Below are 19,450 nucleotides of genomic sequence, written 5' to 3'. Positions count from 1 at the left end.
GTGCAGGGTTGTGCCCGAGTCTCGATTTCCGATTTCGTCTTTCTCCTGCCCGCGAGTGCCTGCCAGTGCCTGTATAGACACCGCGTCCCCCCTTGTTTCCGTCCTGCTGTCCTTGATGAACTATCACACTACACTTTTCTGTTCCATGCCCACGAGCAGAACTGCCGTTTGTTTCTTGATGAAGGACATAAACCTAGAGGGGGCGCTGAAGAGGACAATGACGAGCCAAGCGAAGAAGTGGACTCAGCTTTTCGTCGAGCTGAACACCGGCTGCTTGTCCCGCTAGTCTGTCTCTGACTTTCCTGGACCTCGCCCCCAGAATTCGTTTCCACGTTTCACCGGTTTCTTCTCTTCGCATCTGGGCAGTTCGATTCTCTCTGCTGCGTGCCTCTTTCATCTCTTTTTCGTCTCGGTTTTAGCCCGCCGACGGCTTTTCGTTTTCCGCTGATCCTGCGTGTCCTTTAGTCCCTCAGCCTCTGCGCGCTTGTCTCAAGTCTGCCTGCCTCGTTCGCCGTCTCTCCCCCCTCCTCACGATCTGCATTCGACTCGATAGGCTCGCACAGCCTTTGTCTTGCCCCTCCTGCGTCGGCTGCATCGCCGCTTTTTCTTAGACTTTTTTCGGTTTCCTTCCGGCTTTTCCGCGTTTCTCTGTCACCGCCGCCATGATGGACGACGCCGCACAGGTTCAGCAGCTGGAGCTGCTTTGCCAGGCCTTCTACGGGGGCGGCAGCAAGTCCGAGCAGAACGAAGCGCACCAGGTGCTTCTTCCGCTCGCCAGCAACCCCGCGAACGTGCCGCGCCTGCAGGTCATTCTGGCAAAGTCCAACAACCTCCAGGCGCTCCTTTTCGCCACTGCAGGCTTGACTAACCTCTTCACCAAGTACTGGTCTCAGATTCCTGAGCAGCTAAAGCAAGACACCCGCCACTTTGTCCTCAATTATCTCTACCAGCGAGGCCCGGACCTCCTCCACAACGCACCCGAAATCCTCGGTCACTTCGTCCGCCTCCTCTGCAGAATCGTCAGACTCTCCTGGCTGGAAAGCGTCAGCAACCAGGTACACATACCCTTTCCCGTGCCTGCCTATTTTCCGGATTTTTACCGATCTTCCAGACTGTGCGCCGATTCTGTGGCGCTTCGCCGCGATCGCACGCGGTGCGCCTTCGCCTGGAGGCCGCATGCTAGCGAGTCGAGTCTTTGCATGTGTAGACAGAATTGCCCTAGACGTCAGATTCATACTCGCACATCCGCACATGCACACAGATACGACCATACATATACATATGTGTGGGCAGTGCGAATGTGACGCAGTACGAGTGTCATGAGACGCGAGGATTGGCGGGAAGAAAGTGGGGCGCGGACGCCGCAAGAGAAACGGCGTTATACGGGAGTCTCCATGTGACAGGATGGGGGAACGCCTCGGCGCTGCCAGCAGAGCGGACTCGCGTGCAGCGGCTTTCCCTTCTTTCTTCATTGCATCTGGCAGGGGCGGCGTTGGAGTGTTGCTTCGCTCTTCGTCTGTCCGCGTTGCTGTCCTGTGCGGATCTCTCTGGTTCCCAGCCACCGTGCGTTCGCCGGTGTGTGTTGCGGCCGCCTCTGGCGCGGATGCTGTCATTCGCTCTGCGTCCGCAGACTTTCTGCTCTTTCTTCGCTCTCCGCTGCCGCCTTTCCGCCGTGCTTCAACCATTCTTTGATTTGTCCAGCGGCCGTCGTGTTCTGTCCCTCTTCTCTTCTCCGCCGCTTGCTCTGCCTCCGCCGCAACGCGCGAGACTGCTTTCTACAGTATCGGGTCTTTAGGGCCGTCTCGAGTGCAGGATTTCTTTGTGTGCGCGGCCTCTGCTGCTTTTGTCACTCTTTTGCGGGTGTTGCGTAGCGTCGGCTTTCGCTGCCGACCAGCGTCCCGACTGCTGCACAGGCCGTCGCCGACGTGAGCCGCGCACCTTCTTTCTGTCGTTCGCTGCCTGCGCGCTCGTTCTGTGAGAACACTCTGCGGAGTGCTTTTACCATGGCGGTCATGAAACATGCAAGGGAATGCGGAATGCCGTCTCGTGGTTGGCGGCAGGTCAGGAGGGGGGGAGCGTGCAGCACGTGCCTTCGACTCGACTCCGCGGCACACTGCCGGTACCCTCGAGGTGTGTGCGTGTGTGTGAGCAGAAAATTGTCGAGCAGGTCAACCAATTCCTCACGGCGTCCACGGCGCACTGGGTCGTGGGGCTGTCCATTTACACAGAGTTGACTCAGGAGATGCAGCCGCAGATGGGACGGCAGATGGCGCGTCTGCGGCGGACGGCGTTTTCGTTCCGCGACACGGCGCTGCTGGACATCTTCAAGGTCGGAGCGCAGACGCTGCAGCAGTTCCACTCTGGAGCGATTCGCGTGCCAAATCAGCAGGAGGAGACGCAGCTGCTGAAGCAGGTCCTACAACTCACGCACAACTGTCTCTCCTTTGACTTTTTGGGCACCGTCCCTGACGACGCGACAGACGAGCAAACGACCGTCATGCTGCCGCAGAGCTGGACGATGCTCAAAGACGAAGCCTTCCCCAAGACCCTCTTCGACTTGTATGAACTCTGCTGGACGAGCCGCGACGGCCTCCTCGCGAGCGCGACCGCGGCTGGGGGCCCGGGCGCGACGGCGGACGGCGCGGGGCCCGCGCAGGGCCCGCCGGGGACTGGCGACCGCAACAACGGGAGCGCAGAGATGGGCGACGACGCGATCGGGGGCATGGCGAGCGGCGGCGCGGCTCGCCAGCCGCTGTTTAACCCCCCGCAGCTGCGGATCGACTGCGCGCAGCTCTGTCTCTCCAGTCTGGTGCTGGTTGCTGCGCTGCGCCGGTCGTTCTTCTCTCGCGATCAGGAGCGCGCGGACTGCCTGAGTCAGCTGATTTTGGGTACTTCGAAGATCATCGACAAGAGCCTCGGGCTCCACAACGACATGTGCTACCACGAGTTCTGCAGGCTGCTGGGGAAAATCAACGCGGCGAACCAGCTCAGCGAGCTGTGCACCTCCAAGGCCTTTGCGGACTGGACGGCGAAGCTCTTTCAGTTCACGATGAACTCGCTCGAAGACTGGCGCCGACTGCCGAACAGCAAGCACTACCTCCTCGGCGTCTGGGCTCACATGGTATCGCCTCTCCTCTTTTTCAGAAACACCGTCCCTCGACAACTCGACGTCTACATACAACGCATCACCACTGCCTTCATCCTCAGCCGAATGCAGCTCGCGGAGGCCATGGCGTCGCAACCTGGTAGGCTTTCCGAATCGTGCCTGTCCGATGGATTCTTCCGTGGCGCGGCTGGCTTGAGACCCGTTAACGTTGCCGCACTCGCTTCGCATTTGACGAAAAACGACACTCTCCAGCAGACGGCAGATTTAACCACGAGGGAACGCTGACCTCCACCCAGCAGCCTGCAGGAATTCGCTCAGATTCGCGACAAATAACGCGCACTTATGCTCATTTTCTTATACATTCATACATATATATGCGTGAATACGGTGTATATGCTTTCGTGTGTCTCTGCCTATCAAATGTGAATATATATATGTATATCTGTATATGAATGTGTGTTGATATATGGGGGTGGTGCGTGGCTTTCTGGTGGGTTGCTCTATCGGGAGCCTCGTCATGCACGCACAGGGCTGGCGGCGTTTGTTTGTCCTCAGACGACATGGATTTGGAGAATCCGCTTCACAACGAAGTCCTGCGCGCCGAGCAACTGGACGTCCTCACGCAGTTGGGCCGCTGCCGCTACGGCGATACTGCGACCAAGGTGCTTGAGCTCTTCCACGAGACACGCGCGGCGGCTGAGCAAAAAGCGATCTCCCGCGAAGTTTTCCAAGAAAAAATCACGTGGCTCGTGTACATCGTCGGCGCGCTCATTGGAGGCCACTGGACCGGCCGCGTCCCCATGACGTCTGCAGACGGTGAGAAAAAACCAAAATAAGACGAGAAAAGGGGCACACGCGCGAAAAAGGACTTCGCCCAGCGTGTGCCTCGTGCGGGCGCCTTCAGGGGTGAGGCACGCCTTGCTTTCGTTTTGTTTTCAACGGCTTCGGCGTTTCCGTCGCTCGCAGGGACGCCGACAAACGGCCCGTTTCCTTGGCGGCCGCGCTGGCTGCGCTTCATGTTCCTGAAATAGACGTCCGCGTGCGCACAAGCCAGTTTAGCCACATCGATATATATCTCTACATATGAATGGATAGATTACTAGGCAGAATGTAAGGGCGTGAGTTTTTTTGAGGACGTGTTTCCTGCGTCTCAGACGAGACACAAGGGCCTTCGCACGTGGTGAATGCGGAATTGGCGAAGCTCGTCTTCAAGTTGATCGACGAAACCAACAAGTTCGCAGACACGCCGGAAAGCCTGGAGTTGAGTTACCTGTACTTCCTGGAGCAGTTCAGAAAGGTCTACATCGGCGAGCACGCGAAGCAGGTTGTCAATATTCAGAGCCCCGACAGATTCGCGGCAGGTAAGCACAAGCCCTCGAGCCGACGTGCTCCGCGGCGTGGCTGTAAAGATAGATATGCAGGTTGGAGAGTGCCTGTATCACGCACAACTTGAGTCGCCTCCAGGTCTTCTTTCCTGCCGATCTGTGTTGCGATACCACTACATGTGCTTATCTATCTATATCTATCTATCTATCTCCATGTATGTATGTATCAATCCATATGTATTTAGCTATCTATCTGAATGTATCTTTATCTGTCGCTATATATCCATATCTATATCTTTACGTATATATCTATATCTCTGTCACCGCTGTCCTACCTCTTTATCTCTTTCTATATATACTTGTGCGTTTTTTTCAGTTTTAGGGGCTGCGAACGACGACGAAGTCCTGGGGTTGCTTGTCACGAAGATCGGCTTCAACCTGCAGCAGCGCGCGGACATGGAGGACGTGATCAAGCGGACGCTCGCGCTGTTCCACGAGCTGGCCTCGGGCATGAACATCGTTCACTGCACAGACAGATCGCCGCACCTTATCATTTCTGGGCGCCTGCTTCTGAGCAACCCCACCGCCAACTACCTTCTTCAGCACCATCGAAACGAGGAATTCAAGTTCCTCCATGTTCGGGGGTGAGAAAAGCCGCGCCAAATTTGTGCCGCCCGCCTCTGGTTCTCTCCGCACCTTGTCGAGGAGACCGTCGCCTAGCGGCGAGAAGTGTTTCCACCTGGAGCAATGCGCCGTCCTTTTTTTCGTAACACTGCCATATAAATACGCCCACGTGAACCCCTGTGACTGCGCACGTAACAGATTCCGCTCAGCTTGCCGTTCTCCGCGTTCGTGCATCTGTAAATACAGGGCAGTCCACACGCATCCACGTGTATTCGCAAGCTCGTCAAGTCTGCTGGTTTTCTCGGGTCGCTAGTCTGTCTCCGCTCCCGAGGGCCTGTGTCTTCGCAGCCGGCGCGCTTCACTGCCCATTGTGTCCGCCCGCAGTTTTTCCGCCTCATTTTTCGCTTTTTTCCCTGCGGTGCGCAGGTACGGGAAATACCGCACGACGTACTACTTCACGCTGGCGAAGCTTCTCTTTCTGCGCATCGGCAGCAGCGGAAGCCGCGGCACAGCGGCGGAGCAGTTCGAGGCGTTCATGGCGCCGATGAGCACTGTCTTTGACCAGCTTTGGCAGCAGACGGCGGACGGCACGAACGTCCAGGCGCTTGCGAATCCGCAGTGCCGCGCCCCGCTCATCGGCCTCGTTAGAGACCTTCGGTGAGGGTGGCGCTGCGGGCAGCGAGAAGCGTGAAGCGCCGCACAAACGCGAGCGCTAAGTTCAAGCTCTGAACTCAAAGGGACAAAGACCTCTTCGACAGATCGAACCACACCAGACTGGAGCGGGGGGGAGCCGAAGGAGGAGCGCGGGGAGAGGTGGGCGAGGATCGGTGAGGGAGCTGGACAGGACACGGAAGTGGCGAGGCTGCGGCGCGGCGATTCATGCAGGCCTGAGTTTTTTTCTGTCTTTTGTTTCAGGGGCATCTGCATGGCCTGCAACACCACGGAGTCTTACTCGACGCTCTTCGCGTGGCTCGTTAACCACCCGAAACAACCGGGGAAATCACGGGTGAGAAATCCTGGCTGTGCTGCGCCGCCGCTCGACGACGAGGGCGTCTGCTTTCTTAGAACCTGGCTCGAGGGAGGGGGGACTCAGAGCGATTCGCAAGCGCCATTTTGGTTTTTTTTTTCTCCAGATCCACCTGTTCACGTGGGCGGCGGGGATTTGGTGGGAAGACTCCGAAGTCATCATCCCGCTACTCAAGTTCACCTCGGAGTTTGTTCACAACCGCAGCCAGCGCATCGCCTTCGATCAAGCCTCTGCCAATGGCATTCTCCTCTTCAAGGAAGTCTCCTCCATCCTCGTCTCTTACGGAAAAAGGTAAAGCGTCACACAGTTTGCATCTATCTATGCATATATACAGCCATATGTATATAGATATATACCTATACATGCGTGCGCGTGTGTACGTATTCCTGAATCCTGTGTCTATTCGCATGCATGGATGCATACTTTTGTGGCGGTTCGCGTGTGTGAAACAAGACTCCTCGCGCACCAGCGTGGCAGGCTTTGGAGGCGCAGAATTGAGGGCGGGCTCGGCGCGCGCCTGGGGGTTTCATCTCTGCGAGCGAGGCCTTCCGCGGTGGCAGGGGAGGGAGTGGAGGGCGGCGCAGACGTCGACGTCGGGTCGGCGGGGTGTGTGTGGTGTTTCAGAATCCTGGAGAAACACGACTTCCGCGATTTATACAAGGAGAAGTACAAGGCTTTGGCGGTTGCCCTGGAGATGTTCAGCCATGCGCTGAACGGCAACTACGTGAACTTTGGCGTCTTCGACGTCTACGGCGACGGCACGCTGAACGACTCGCTCAAGCTCTCTCTCAGCATGTGTTTAGCGATCCCTGATGAAGGTAAACACTCGAGGCCTTGAAGCCTGACTCCCGAAAGGCCGGGCAATATCCTACCTCGCTGCCCCCGTCCGTGCACAAATGCATACTCTTATGCACCCAAGTGCAAAGAGAAACGTACAAAGGATTTATATATATATTCTTTCTATGTATGTCTTTGTCTATACGTATATATACGTCTATTTTCGTATGGGAGGGGTGTGTAGGGGATGTGGTGCAGGGCTGGGCGGAGAACGGGTCGAAGTAGACATTTTTCCGTGAGCCAGGGAGTCGAAAAAACGGTCAGGCGATGGAGGCAAGAAGCGCGTTGGCTTTTGTGGAGGCCGTCAGCGTCTGCTTGTGAGGACAGCCGATGGCAGCGCGATCTGAAGGTGTGGAGACTCGCACCTTCCTAGTGACGCTCTAGCACCGTTCGCACTTTATTTTCATGGAGCTGGTGTGCAAGATTCGTGTCTGGATGCGGCAGCTACTTTCACCGCGTCTCGATGTGTCTGACGCGTACCTGCAGACCTTCAGTCGTATATTCGGTCTTTGAAGCCGTACTACTCTTTCCTCGACCTCGCCACGAAGAATTTCATGCCGCAGGTGAGCGTTTATTTGTCGTATGTGAGTGTTGCCGCCGGTGGGTGGATCTCTGAGTTTAACTCTCCACGCTGTTTGTCGCTTCCTCTCGCACGCTGTTCTCTGCGTTTAGAAGTGGGGGGTGGTAACTCGGCTGTCAGCGTCTCTCGGCGCAGGCATGTCTGCATTTTCCGCGTTGTATTGATTTCTTCAGGTCCTGGAGCTCTCGCCGCCGATGCTCGCGCAGCTGGTTCGCGCAGTGGAGGAAGGCCTCTGTTCGTTTGAGCCCGGAGTCGCGATGCAGTGCTGCTCTACCATTGACAACATCGTCACGTTCTTCTACCAGAAACTCAACAGCCGCGAGCCCGAGGGACAGGTGAGAGGGCACGAGGGATCGGCGCGACGCAGCTATCCAGCGAGCCTGGAAGGTCTCGCAAGTATTTACTTCTTTACTATATATACGTATACCTATATATATGTATATATATGTGTATGTATACAGCGCGTGTGTATCTGCGGATACAAGACATCACATGTGGATGGAAATCGCGTTACGTCGCTTTGTATGTGTGTGTGAGTGTGTGTGTGCAACCGAACACCCTACGTATAGGGCTATATCGTTGTTACATCCGATATATATTGTACATGGGCAGGCTGGCGTCCGGCTTGTCAGTCGTGGGCGCGGGGTTGTGACGGTGTCTTCGTTACTTGGGTCTTGTGCGCGTCCTCAGGCAGTTCGCATTTTTCTCGAGTCTCAGCCGCAGTCGCTCAAGCGCGTTTTGCAGCTCATGTTTCAGCTCGTTATCACGGGTAGGTCCTTGGCATCTGTGGCTACATGAGCGTCAAAAGTATCATGCAGTTTTGTAGAGTGAGGCGTCTGCAAGCGGGTGTTTGCACTAGCCACCCCGCTTCCGAGCGCAGTTACGCGTTTTCGCAGACGTCGTGTCGGGCGGTCGACATGTGGCGTGTGCCGCGAAATGTAACTATGCAACGTTATGGCAAGGACACCAGGGTACTTTGATTATGTTTGCTAGAGTGATTCGTGGTGTTCGGTTGGTTCTATGTCCACAACTGTTATTATCTCTTTTCGCATGCTGTGCGCTTGGCTTCCGCAGCCGTGGTGATGCGATGCATGCAAACTCGTGGAAGGGGTACCCGCCGGGGAGAAAAGCGGCCAAATGGGGGAACAGCCGAAGTGGATTTTGTCTGTGGGCACATTTGGAGAATTCATAGACCAAACACACCAGAGTGTGCCTCCTCCCCGGCATCGAATCATATTCCTGCGGGGCCTCAGACCCTGCCGCGCGTCGTCGGTACGCATCGCGCGCTGCCTGGCGTGAAGGCGGCGGCAAATTGAGGCTGTGGCGGGCGATCGCGCGGAAACCATGCGGCGGTCGTGGCATGGAGAGCGTGTTTCTCCATCGCAGTTTGGCGCCTCTCCACATCCACGCGATGGTAGTTTGCTCGAAGTGTGTGTATTGGATGCCTGCGCGTTTGGCACAGGCGAGTTCACAAGTGTTTGGAGCATGTCGCGGCCGCTGCTCGGTCTGATCCTTCTGCATGAACAAGAGTTCCTCTCCATCAAGCAGCAGCTGCTTGAGCAGCAGAGCAAAGACAGAAAACTAAAGTAAGCCGAAACCCCGGGGGGCTTCAGGCTCCGACACATCACTGCACCCCCGAACGCTTGCAGCGTGACACTCTGCACTACATATATATATATGTATTTGTAGGTACGTTGTGTATATATGCATATGTTCATACATATATATATATATATATATATATATATATATATATATACATAAGCGTATCCGGCGGCACTAGCCGAGGGCACGTATGCGCTTTGCGCTTGTGTCTGTTTTAGGCTTAACATTTTGTGTTCTGGTCGCGTGTGGCTGTCGTTTTTCTCAGGCTGGAGGGTTTCTTCGCGGAGCTCATGACTGATGTCGACTCGACGCTGGAGAACAAAAACAAGGTACGGTTCCGATTTCGCGGAGCGCGAGGCAGGTCATGCGTCAACGAGAGTCCCCTTCTTTTTCCTGTTTTTCTTCATGTCTTTACACCTGTACGGACCACTCATGCGCGCGAGGGGCAGGCTCTCCGCAGAGAGACCTGTTTACCCGTTCGTTTGGTGACTCGTTGCTCCATCTCAAGGTCTCGCTCCCCTCTGGGTGTCTGCGCCGCACGGGGGTGATGCATCTGTTTGTCGCGAGGCTTGCTCAGTGGCTGTGTGTGCGCCCTTCTGCTGTCATTTTTTGCAGGACCAGTTCACAAGGAATTTGTATCAGTTTTCTTCGCACGTGCGCCAGTCACTAGCATGAAATTCCGCCGGCTTTCTCGCGGGCGAGGCTTCGGACTGTGCCGGTGCCCCCATGTTGGCTCGCGGAGGCGCTTTCTTGTGCGTCAGCGACGAAGAAATGAGAACTGCAGTCAAGCAGAAAGGAAAGCGGAAAAAGCTTCGGCTGAGGAGCGATTTTTCCTTTTGAGTGCAGGCGAGCTCTCATTTGGCGCCGCATGCAGCATCGGAGTTCGAGCGAGTGTGGAGCTTGCACACACGCGCATCGAGAGAGAGGGGGGGGGGATGAACGAAGGAGGCTGTCGGCATGGGGTGGAGCAACCCGCGTCAGCTCTTGCGTTTCGACGGCAGAGTGTCGCGAGGTGGAATATAGAAGGGGGGGAGATTGGAGCACCGAGTGTTTTCCTGAAGAGGCGCCGCTGCGTGACAAAATAGACTTCTAGAGCCCTTTAGGGTCAACTGTGATGTGCTGGCGCCCCGTTCGCCATGCGCGCCACTTCCTGTCGTCTTGAGGCTCTATCGTGCTTTTTATCCACCGTGCGCGAAGGGGCTTGCTGAGCTCTCTTTTCTCACTTGCCCCTGGGCTCTTTGCCCCCCCAAGCGCACAGTGTTGGACCGTGGTTGCGGCCTGCCGGCGCAACAGGCAGACAGCAGTCTGCGCTACGTCTGGGGCGGACGGAAGGGGGAGCGCGCTTCGCTCGCACTCGTCCGTGTGTTGTTTCTGTCTTCCGCGGAAGCACGAGTCGCGCCCGCTTGTCTCTCACTCAGAGATGTCTATCGAGATGAGAGGGAGCGAGACGTAAGGAGCCAGCGAAAGTATTTCACCTTTTTGACACTGCGTGATTTTGTCCCTTCTGTCTTGTCTGCCTCTTTTTTCCACGCGGTTGTGGGCCCCTGCGCGTGAATCCTGCTCTCTCTGGCGCCCTGGCCGCCCGTAGGGCGACTGCACCGGCGCCCTGCAGACGAGAGGCTCGTCGCCCCAGGTGGTTGGGGGAGACTCGTGGCGGCGCAGTCTGAAGTACAGACTGGAAGGAACAGGCCTGCGCCTTTGCTCGAGTCGACAGGCGCGGGCGCATCTTCGCCAGCTGAGCTTGCTAGGATTCGACCGATCTTCGTTTTTCGTGCGTGTCTCCGGCTTCGCTGGCTCTTGGGAGTTTCGTCGTCCCACCTGGCCGGACGCGGGATCTGCACGGATAGAGACGCTGGTGCGAGGACTCGTCTAGCCAGATATTTGTTCTCTCTGCAGTGTGCACGCCCACACATCTCACTTGGTAAGCGAGCGGCGGTGCTGGCTGCTACGCATCGAGTGTGCCACAGAGCCGACGGCACAAAGCTGCCTCTGGCCCCGCCCGCGAGTGCAGAGCGCGTGTTTCTGTTGCACCGCAAGCAGATATCCAAGCGAAACAAAAGGAGCGAAGAGAAGTGCGCAAGGAGGTCCACACTCGGTTGACAGCGTGGTGGACGTTTTCGGGGCGACCTGAGGGATGAGATGGAAGAGACTATTCGCTTACAGACAGACGGCGCTGGGGACGATGTGTGGTGTAGCTGTGGATATGAAGGCAGTGCATTTGCAAGAATAAGAGATGCACGCCATAAGCCAAAGTGGACGCTTTGTCCTTGAAGGACGAAACAGAGGAAGAGACGTCCCTGGCGAAGCGCCGGGCCTCCTGCTCGGGCATGAGCTAGGAGGCACAGCACCAGAATGAGAAGGCTGTCGGAATCTCTCTGGGTGACACGGGCAGGAATCTTGGTAGACTCTAGTATCTGATCTGCTAGTTGATGTGCAGGAGTACGTTCACACCTCGCAACCGCGTCCTGCAACTTTTTAGCCGGGTTCGTGGCCGACTTGCCGGTCTTTCGTCGGAGTAAATGTCCGGTGCATCTCGAGCCGGAGTCACCGTCTAACGGCTGCGCGAGCACGGCCTGCAGGTCCTGGTCCCTCAGGGTGCAACCGGCCTTCCTATGCTGAACCGGGCCAAGTATGATGCGTTATCAAGAAAACCGAAGGAATTCTCGCGCCACCGTGCGAAGCCGGGTAGTTTGCGTGCACACAAATCTTCGCTAAGAAGGCTCCAGTAGACAGAACCACTCTCCGCTGAAACGAGACACAAAACTTACTCGTTGCACAGCAACCAGTATATAGTCGACGGCCCCCCATGCGAACACCTCGGCTAGTCATTCCATGGCAATATAAAACGAGAAAACCTCTCATTTGTGATTTGCGCGGGGACGGGATGCGACTATCGAGAAACCCACGTGCCGGGGGTTCTCACTGCGCGCGTGAGAGCGCACACCAACTTCGCCTCAGCAAGCGGCGCCACAAGCACGAGCGGGGCACGAGTCTGCAAAATTCGATGAAGCTGTGATGTTGAGCGTCGTCTCTCATCACCACTACTGTGCTATTTGAAACTCGAGTTGGAGACGTGAAAACCATGATGCATCCCCCTGCTCTAATCTTTGCTCTTAGTGCGTGGAGGGAGGCAAGTGAAGGCGCCGGCAATGAGTGAGACAAACGAGCAATCCGGTTTACTTGTTTTTCTTTCTCAGCTGTGCGACTGCGTCCACCTAAACTTTGTACGAACCGCTTCTGTTAGCTGCGATCCACAAACAGATGTTCAGCTTCTCATTCGGAGTATCGTTCAACATGGCTGTTTCACCAAGGACCAAACTCTATGGAGCTTGATGCTGTCAGACGACAGAATGCTGTCGAAGCAAACTCAAAGACCGCATCCAATATCGGAAACCACTGCACTGCGTTGCCACGCACTTCTCGCGTGTGCTCGCGGGGTGAAGGATGAAGTAACAGGCTGGCATTGGAGTCGTTCAAAAGACTGCAGATGCAAATCATCTGCACTCAGCAGCTCTTGCCAGAGTCGGCATCTGCGTGGGCTGTAGAGGTTGAGGAAGCTCACCCATGCTGAAGCCGGCCAAGGTGGAGCGCGTTTAAAAAAACGCCGGGGCACGGGGGCAAGGGCGACAATATACTCTACGCGCGGTATTCCAGGGCTGAGAGAAACGGCGTCCGTGTGTCGCGGTTGAAGTTAAGCGATCGTGGTAACTTTCTGGAGACCGAATCTTTTCCGGCTTTCTTGTATCGTCACCTATGCCGTTTCCCCGGTAGACTACAGCTGTCCTACACCCTCAGTGTCGGACACACCGTTGGGAATCGGTTTTACTGCCCCTCCATTTGATACATTTCATTTTCCGGTGGTCAGCCTTGAATCTGTATGCCGGCCTCGTGTTCTTTTGATAAACAGCTTTCCCATGTGAAGACTCTTCAAGCTATGCTAAGGTGAACACTAGGACTTCGTCAGCTCTCGTCGCCGAGTCTGAGGTGAGGACCGTGTGCGGCCGCTGCACTTGGAGCAGAACGCGGCTACGAGTACGCTGGGAGCGCGACCCCCACTGGGACCTAGCGAAGAACTGGAAAGCTGACGAGTTCTGAATCGCGGCGCTCTGAATTCTGACGGCAGCTTCAACGTACTGCATCCCTTTGGTCGCTATACGCGATCCAGAGGCAGAGTCGGGCGCTTCCTGGCTGCCGCTTTAGGACCCGAAGAAGCTGAGACTCCGCTGGTCAGGAGCTTCACGACCTCTGTCTCGAGCTCGGGCGGGACGACCCCGTGCACTTGGCGAAGACCGCGAAGGAGGTTGGACAACTGGTGCAGAGGATTCTTGAGGACTTGGACGGCCTTGAGAATTACCTATCAGCGGACGCAGGTATACGGAAAATGTGCTACTGTTCAGCACGACGCGCCGTGGCAAGCCTTGGACAAGCTCTCGCATCGAGCCCGTCCGTGTGACTCTGACTACGGTAACGCGATGAGGTTCATATACACATATTTGTGTGGGCCTCTGCGCTCAAGGGCCTACACATCAATAAAGCTTCTTCCTAACACAGTAATTACGCCATATGCAGTGAAACGAAGAAGCAATGGGATCCGCGCTTCCTGCGAAGTCGCAGACAGACCCTGATTCCACTCACAGCCCCCAAGCGCAACGAAGAGACATGCAGAGCTGGACTCGTCTCACATTCCTGGATACGTGTTACTGTTCAGTGCACAGCCAATGAGGCAGCACCATCATAATGACTTATATGCGTAAATGCATATCCCCGTTCGAAACATACAAACTACTGTCGCGCAGCTCCGCGTACTCGGGCCAGGGTAGGAGTGAAGGCGTCAAGCGGAAGAAGATAAATCATGTGCGCCAGCGTCTCGTAAGTCAAGCTACGGCCTGCTTGAACCTCCTCGCGGAGGCAGCGGAGCACTTCCAGCAACGCTGCTCGAGCTCCGAAGCCACGAGCGCGCGCGTCTTCTGGCGAGATAATCAACGCACCCCGCACGCCACCTGGATCTTGAGAATTATCATGTAATTGTGAGAACGTGGCAAACAGAATCACGGATACCAAGCGAGAAGGAGTTGGTGTCTGCGCATGTCGGGCGAGTCGACGCACAGGAAGAACCAAGTCAGGAAAACCGAAACGATACTCCTCGATTGTTTCCGTGTAGGGCTGCCTCCCACGGCTTGTTGTGTGTGCCCTTCACGCCCCTGCTGTTGCGTTGCTCGGGTAGCGAATGCGGGTGCAGACGCAAAGTCGAATGAGTTTGAATCGCCCGCCCGCGTGAGAATGCAGATGGACTCCAGGCAAACAGATGGCAAAACGAATTGCCGGGGGGCCCAACGTAGACTACTGTTTCGTCAATCAGTTTGTATATGTGCTTGTGCATTTCGGTACCCTAGAGGAAAATGCCGCTCGAGGTCGTTTCTCGCTTCGGCCACGTATCAGCATATGTGCAGACATGCATGAAGTGTAGTGTACAAGTGCCCTTGTTTACAGCATCTTTGCATGCGCTATTTCAGACCGCTCTCACTCATACAGACGTAGCTGGGCGTGAGCCTAAGCCGAGCCAATGAGCGTTTCCCTCTTTGGCGACTACTTCGAGGCCAAGCAGCAAACATTTTGACGAACTTGCTGTTAGAAAGTCGTCTCCGCAGCCGGCGGCAGCATCCAAAACCGCGTAGTACCATGCCACCAACTGTTTCTGTCGCTTTTCTCTTCCCACGCCGAGTGCGGCCACCTGCGTAAGCACCGAGAGACAGACAGTGCTGAAAGACTGGTGCATATCTGGATTCTATGCGGTTTCGCACACGACACCCAACTGACCACGTCCGCTCACACATTCTCGCATGCCAATATGAATACATGTATGGGCTCCTCCGTATTTTTAGGTCCGTGTGCAGACGCATGCATACCGCAGAAAAATGCAGAGACACCTGCGGAGCCAGACACGAACGTAGAGACAGGGGTCCTCTGTGGAGCGTGTGAATCCTCACAGCAACCACAGGCGGGCAGTCCGCAGCGTCGCGTCGATAAAGAAACGTGAAAACTGGAAGCCAGCACTGAATATACTAAACTGAACTCGAGCTCCGTTCACCCGGGCAAGCGTATATATCCACACACGCTGCCTGGAGAGCGAACAGATACGTTACGGAGACACGTGCGGCGTTACACCGCTTAGTGATGTCCGTTTGTGCATTCAAATCGAAACTGGTTGTTATATATTTTAGACGCTAACTTCCCGGCTAAGCTTGGCGCTGCCGTAATACGTTTTTCTTTTTGGATCACTCGTCATCCTCTTGTGTGTTTTGTCTCACGTCAACGTGCGCAAGCCCCTTGGTGGCTGGGAGCTTTGAGTGGACGAGACTCCTTTTCTGGGCTTGAAGAAGAAGCAGTTTGTTTTCTGTGGCGAAAATACGAGATATTTCCTGTCAGTCGTGGAACACACATCGTTCTACGGTAGCATAGATTTATTTTTTAACTACGGGCACCGCTCGGTCTGAGCGCCGCGGAGAGGTTGACCTGTCACGCTGACTCGACGGGTTCTTGCGTTTAAGCCTTGAACACCAAAAATATTGTGTGATAGCCAGCATGCGCGGCTGTGTCGAGATGCTCATTCGGGCCGGCCAGCCTGCATGCGCATGCATGCGTGTGGCTGCATCTACGGATCGCCTCGATGAGACTCGCCTCAGCGCCTGCTAGCAACTACACAACGAGATGTATGGTTGCCTTTTTGAATATACAGAGCGCTCTGGTGGTGTCTTTGATTGCTATGCGGGGAGCTGAAGAAAAGGACGGTGAGAAACGGGTGATGGGTGCGCCGCCGCTAGATTCACATGCGCCTCGACGGGTAGGCGCACGAGTTCTGGCGTCAGCGTTGGTCTGCCTTGCGTGTCTTTTTTCCCTTACTCGAGCTGCCAACACCGCCACAAGGTGGTCTTTCTGCCTAATTTTCAGTTCGTGGCGTGCCACGAAGGCTTTCTGAGCGGGTAGCAGAGAGCCAAGGGGCGACGGACTGAAGACACTAGTGCGGGAAGAGAGAGGCCCGAAGGCTGACCGGGAAGGGGCATCGCGGATCCCACCGAGGGAGTTGCCGGAAGCATAAACTCCATACGCGCAGTGGCGAAGCCGTGCAGCGTGCACTTACGTTTTTGCATATTATCTCGCTCTCACCTATTCTGCACGGCTACGTGCATATGCGGTTCATCCGCAGACACCTCCGCGCTAGCTACCTGATTCTAGAAGGGATACAACCCTGTTTCACAGGCGCTACGAAACGCTCAGTTGGTCCTCTGAGCCACGCCGCACGCACCCGGAATCGAATTGCTGCCTGGTTGGCTAGAACCCCGTGACTGCCTGCGCCGTGGATATACGCTGAGCGCAAATATCGTGGAGATCGAGCGCCATACCCGGAGCGACTCGGTTTTTAGCTCGTGGAGACTCTTTCGGCCCGCGTTGGTCGCGGAGTCTTGTCTAATTCGGTCTGAGCGCATCAAAGATGCAATCGCTCCGCCGCGGTTGTGAGCCACACGAGATCAGCCGATGCAAATTCTGAGACACATTTCACTGCCCGCAGAAGCGAACCCTCCGCGTCCTTTTCCTTTCATCGCTGCCTCCCTCATCCCGAACGGGGATCCCTAAGGGGTTCCACATTGCCACGCAGGTAGCGGGGCAAATGACCCCCTTAGAAGGCAGCATCTCCCTGTCCTACAAACCGCCGTTTTGCCCTCCTCGAGTTTACCCCCGGACAGCTTTTCTCACCGGTTGCCAACTCCCCCGAAGTGGCACCGCATTCAGCGCTGGCGTCCTCTGCGTCGCGCGTTTTTTCAGTTTCTAGGGGCATGCTGAGCAGCGCGGGTCGCTCGCCATGCGACGCCGAACCTGCTTCTAGCAAGACGACGGTATCAAAAGACGTCGGCTTTTCGAAGTCCCCGGTTCCACTGGAAGCCGCGCCTTCACAGGCCACACTCGGGACTGCGAAATCCTTGTGTCTGGCGTCGGGGGTGGCGGCGACGTGAGACGACGACCGCTGTCTCGGCGAAGGCAAAACAATCCGCAACGGGATGGCAGATTTATGCAGCGCGCCCTCTGCATGCAGCTGACTCTTCCGTCTGGATGACAGCTTCCAGCCGGCGAGCGCGGGCAGTCCGCACGAAGTCCAAAACGTGCGATCCGCTTCAGTCAGGCACCGCTCCAAAGGCAGCCGTCCGGACGACACAGCAGAGGAAGCATGAATCGACGGTTCATCCGGCAAGAATGCAGACGATGTTAGCAGCGCCGCTGCAGCAAAACACGCATGCCTGGGAAGTGCACACGGCCATAAGGATGCCCTTCAGCATGTCGAAGCAGCCTCTAGCGCCGTTGAACAGCGACGGAAGAAAGATCTGCGCTTACACATGACTTTCCTCAAGCAAGTATAGTCATTCATTTGCCTATATAGGCTAAAGTATCCCCGTACATATATATATATATATGAGTAAGAATACGGAAGTCTGCAAAGGATAACAAATGAGGGAAACTTCTGTGGGGTTGCGCACAATGGAGTATTGCTTGCAAGACGAACAAAGTCAGGAGTTTTCCCATATTTGTTTATATATAGACGTACAGACAAGAAGCGCAGCGGAGCCAGTAGCGATTCCTAGCGATCGAGGTTGCGAACAATACCAGTTTCTACGCCTGGCATCATGCATTCGCCTTGTGTGTCCATCTCGTTGGATACAGACGACGCAGTTGTCATCTCAGTGTTGCGGAGTTGGTAAGCTTGTCATTTGCGAGATAGATAAGACATTGCCGTAGGCACTGTCGCACCGATTTTGATATCAACGAAGTACGAACACCCCTGACATGCGAATTCTGAGTACACGGGGTCGACATCTGTCATTGAAGCTTGTGATCATTTGCCTTTTACAAGAAGGACATACTCACCTACCGTTGCCGCTGCTCTTTATTTCTTCCTCGGATTCGGAACGCCGGCGGCGCTCAAGGTATTCTTCGTACGTCGCCAAACGGATGGTCAAAGGAAAACCGCGTTGCGTGTCCTGCGTCCTGCGAATTCTAGCTCACACAAGTGCTGAAGCTGATCCGGATTGCCAGGAGAATCACGAAGAGTGTGTACGCGTATACATATTCAGCGTACGGTTTATAGCTACCTATATATCTATCTGTCTATCTATAGATATATCTATTTATGTATCTATACGTATACATATTCGTAGGCGATCGTGGAACCGAGGCGTGCTCGACCGTTTCAGAATAGAGCGTCGACCTTTTACAGTTGGCAGCCGTTGCCTTCCTCTTTTGCTCTTTCCTTGGTTACCTGAAACATAACCAAGTCAAAAGATATCGCAGCTGGAGAAACCGATATGCGGAGTTGCGCGAACGGCTTTCGCCTTCACAGCCTCGTGAGCCAGTCACCGTCTCCCCGCTCCCAATGCTACACGTTGTTTTCGTTTTCGTTGATCGATCAGTATCGCGACGCTTTATCTGTCTTCTCAGCTCGTAGTCAGCGAGCCTCACTTCGGACTGACCGGGAAGCCCCACTCGCCTAAGATTCGACAGTCTTTCTACAGCGCAGCTGATGATACAAAGCGTTCTCGTTGGTTTGTACAACCACACGCAGCAGCGCACTCTGGAGACTCTTCTCCCTCGCGCCCTCCCGTCACGGGCGTTTTATCTACCTGTTCGTTTGAATCCTGGACGAAGGAACCACGAGGGCGTTCGTCTGAGGCTGGGGCCCCCAGAGGCGAGGGACTCGTCGGCTTTCTGCAGAAAACGTTCCCACGTGCGCTCTCGAGTGGCGCCTTTCTCCGGCGGTGCGATCTCATCTGTGTCTGCACTTTCGTGTGCGGCCTCTTGTCCAGATGAAGCAGAACCCGGGGGGAGATAGCCAGGTGCGGGGTTCGGGTGGGGCGCGTGCCTGATGCTTTCCTCCTTCCCCACTGAGCGGCTTCTGTCGACACAAGGCGGGAGATATCAGACGAACGTTTCCGTGAAGCGGGACTCGAGAGCTCCTATCGTTGCACGTTGCAGATTTTTCGCTCCACAGTGAGAGAATCCAAGCCTGCAGCCAGTGCGTCGTGCGTGACTTCCACGCCCGCCTCAGTCTCTCTACAGCGGTAACGTCTTCGCTGTCAGCGTTCATCTTCCAGCTTATCAGCAACGCGCTGCTGAGTGGTGCTAGCGACCCTCGTCTATCCCAGCAAACAGGCCCCGCATGAATATAACGTAGAAGACAGGCTTCTTCCACAACAGCACAAATGCCAAAGCGAGGTGCGCATGCTGTCGGTGCGTCGGCATGTAACTGCCGCGTGAGCGGTACACGCTAGACTCACGGATGGGTCCGTCGCCGTTCAATG

At 55.6% G+C, this 19,450-nt stretch overlaps 3 protein-coding genes across 3 annotated transcripts; 1 reads left to right on the top strand and 2 right to left on the bottom strand.

Annotated features, from left to right (window-relative positions):
* Nucleotides 1–662: 662 nt before the first annotated feature.
* Nucleotides 663–9,779, top strand: BESB_062370 (importin-beta N-terminal domain-containing protein; the record flags this gene model as incomplete). The annotated part of the gene is made up of 16 exons (XM_029364651.1): nt 663–1,055; nt 2,153–2,650; nt 2,699–3,245; nt 3,662–3,922; nt 4,261–4,467; nt 4,808–5,075; nt 5,482–5,712; nt 5,971–6,061; nt 6,189–6,373; nt 6,707–6,900; nt 7,406–7,482; nt 7,673–7,834; nt 8,190–8,268; nt 8,962–9,085; nt 9,370–9,433; nt 9,720–9,779. The coding sequence occupies 16 exons, from the start codon at nt 663–665 to the stop codon at nt 9,777–9,779; spliced, it is 3,441 nt and encodes a 1,146-aa protein (XP_029219359.1).
* Nucleotides 9,780–13,036: 3,257 nt separating this feature from the next.
* BESB_062360 (uncharacterized protein) lies at nt 13,037–13,243 on the bottom strand (the record flags this gene model as incomplete). The annotated part of the gene is made up of 1 exon (XM_029364650.1): nt 13,037–13,243. One exon carries the CDS (start codon nt 13,241–13,243, stop codon nt 13,037–13,039), a length of 207 nt encoding a protein of 68 aa, XP_029219358.1.
* An 11-nt stretch (nt 13,244–13,254) lies between these two features.
* BESB_062350 (uncharacterized protein) lies at nt 13,255–17,976 on the bottom strand (the record flags this gene model as incomplete). Its single annotated transcript, XM_029364649.1, has 8 exons — nt 13,255–13,458; nt 13,911–14,110; nt 14,727–14,835; nt 15,413–15,523; nt 16,005–16,076; nt 16,505–16,578; nt 16,857–17,375; nt 17,904–17,976. The coding sequence occupies 8 exons, from the start codon at nt 17,974–17,976 to the stop codon at nt 13,255–13,257; spliced, it is 1,362 nt and encodes a 453-aa protein (XP_029219357.1).
* Between the last annotated feature and the right edge of the window lie 1,474 nt (nt 17,977–19,450).

The sequence above is a fragment of the Besnoitia besnoiti genome, chromosome V (genome assembly GCF_002563875.1).
Source record: "Besnoitia besnoiti strain Bb-Ger1 chromosome V, whole genome shotgun sequence".
Lineage (NCBI taxonomy): Eukaryota > Apicomplexa > Conoidasida > Eucoccidiorida > Sarcocystidae > Besnoitia > Besnoitia besnoiti.
The sequence above is the reverse complement of the archived record's forward strand: the minus strand, read 5'-3'. Positions and strand labels throughout refer to the sequence as shown.